This window comes from Leuciscus leuciscus (genome assembly GCF_965113295.1).
Source record: "Leuciscus leuciscus genome assembly, chromosome: 15".
NCBI classification, from domain to species: domain Eukaryota; kingdom Metazoa; phylum Chordata; class Actinopteri; order Cypriniformes; family Leuciscidae; genus Leuciscus; species Leuciscus leuciscus.
Window position 1 is genome coordinate 2,197,506 of NC_138739.1, and position 2,037 is coordinate 2,199,542.

The window sequence follows — 2,037 nt, forward strand, 5'->3', positions numbered from 1 at the left end:
GTGGAAGTGGGCGTGGCTACGCGGGCACTCCTCGCTCTGATTGGCCAGTTCCTGTTGTTCGTTCGCGCTGCGGCGACGCCCGTTTTGCTGCTCTGCGTCAGTCGTTCTCTCGGCCAGGCGTTTATGGACTGTTGCTGCTGCTGTTGCGAAGAGTGTCTCCCGCTGGATTCTTCGTCCACGTCTTCGTCCACCAACGCAACCGCCGTTTCCTCATCACTTTCATCGCCCGTACAGGAGGAGAAGCTGAAGATCGTGTCGGGAACGTCGCCCACGGAGTTCTTCGATAAAGTCAAGGACGCTCCGGTTGAGCTGATCATCGGAACGCCGTGTTGATCCGGAACGTGTTTTCTTAAAAACTGTGAAGGAAATATCGTCCATCACTAACACTCTTCGGTCATTTTTGACTGTGTAACGTTCTTTTATTTTTTATTTTGGTACTTCATCGGAATGGCACGAAACTTGGTAAAAAGGTTTTGGCACTTGCTATGTGAAGTTAAACACAACAATCATGGACATGATTTGAAAAGGTTAAATGGTGCTGTGAACAATAGTCACTCTTGTGCTCCTCGCGGTCAAAAATTACGCATTGGAGACGAGTTTCCTCTAGTGGAAGCGTTTGGTACTGCAGCCGAACAACATCTCACTGAACGCTCATTTTATGAGATATCAACCGCAAATTTGGATCACAACTTGTTTAGGTTTATGGTTTAAATTTTCTTGCAGTTTTAGAGTAAAACGTGTTTTTGAAAGTATAGATTTCATATAAAAATGGAAAGTAGTATTTTGTGCATTTTTCATAACAACAAACGTAAAATTCAGTAACTTTTTTTCAAGTTCACTTTTTAAAACTTTTTTCACTTCAGCAATAATCTGCCAAGTGTCGTCTTTAAAAACTTCAGTCTGTGATCTAAAGCATTCAAGATTTATCACAGTTTAAGTTGGAAATTAAATGTTCAGGTCTATGCTCAGAACGTGAATAAGTGGATTATAAATACAGCGTAAATATAATGTAGTGCCATAAAATCCCCTAAAAATACAAAATATTAAATAAAAAACATCATCAAACTAAAATATAGTACATTCCTTTCATTGGAATAAAACTCTGTCATTTTTGACCGCCGCGTGAAGAGCACCAGAGGGTTAAAGCGACAGTTCACACAAAAATCATCATCTGTCGTCATTCACTCGTTCCAAACATGTATGACTGTCTTCACATGAACTAAACTCTTAACTCTATCCCTCTAAAGACAGCTGCTGGATCCGGCTGAACGAGCTTCAGTCCAACTTCTATAGAAATACATTCACTTCTTTTCAAATTCTAACCATTCTAACCAATAATATTTAGTTTATGCACAGATATTGTACTGCTGGATGGACATGATTTACGGCAAACTTGAACATTTTTATGCACTTAGTGTTTTTCATCTTTAAAATTGCCTTTTGTTTTAGAATTCTGAGAATGAAAATGTGCCTTTTCAGCTCAAACTTGGGAAGATTTAGTGTTTTACCGTCTGATTCTCTGCTGGAACTGATCGATCTGTGCAGAGACGACTGACTCTATGAACTATAAGAAAAGACTCTTTAACACGTTAGAAATGATTATAATAGCATTTGCTGAACAGATTGTTAGCGTCATATCTTTTTGTATTTGTTTTTGTACTTGGTTGCAGCCAATAAAGGTTTAAAAGAGTCTGAGTCTGTCACATAAGCCTTGCGAACTCCTTTGTTTTGCACACTCTGTGTGTTTATCTGTTTGAGTGAGTCGCACACACAGGGTTGAGCTGCTGAGACTTTCCTCCTACAGTAGATTCTCAGGAGGAGTCGTGGGGCCCATAAGGGCCGTATTGTTCCCGAGCCGCGGCCCCCGCGCTGAATATCAATAGCGAGTTGCTACGCGACTGTCACACGCCGGCTCTCGGCATTCAGACTCAAACATTAGCAGACCAGAAACAGACTCCACATTCTCCGGCGCCCTTTCTCTCGCCATAGAGACAGGGCGCTCGCGCTGATGTGGGCAACAAGTAATCCGGGGTAGAT

At 41.7% G+C, this 2,037-nt stretch overlaps 1 protein-coding gene across 1 annotated transcript in view; it reads left to right on the forward strand.

Annotated features, from left to right (window-relative positions):
• Nucleotides 1–1,695, forward strand: part of gpr37l1a (G protein-coupled receptor 37 like 1a) — a 4,239-nt gene extending 2,544 nt beyond the window's left edge. Inside the window, exon 2 of the mRNA XM_082137759.1 lies at nt 1–1,695. This exon is cut by the window's left edge and continues 543 nt beyond it. Coding sequence (XP_081993885.1) covers nt 1–333 — 333 coding nt within the window. The 3' untranslated portion in view covers nt 334–1,695.
• Nucleotides 1,696–2,037: the final 342 nt, after the last annotated feature.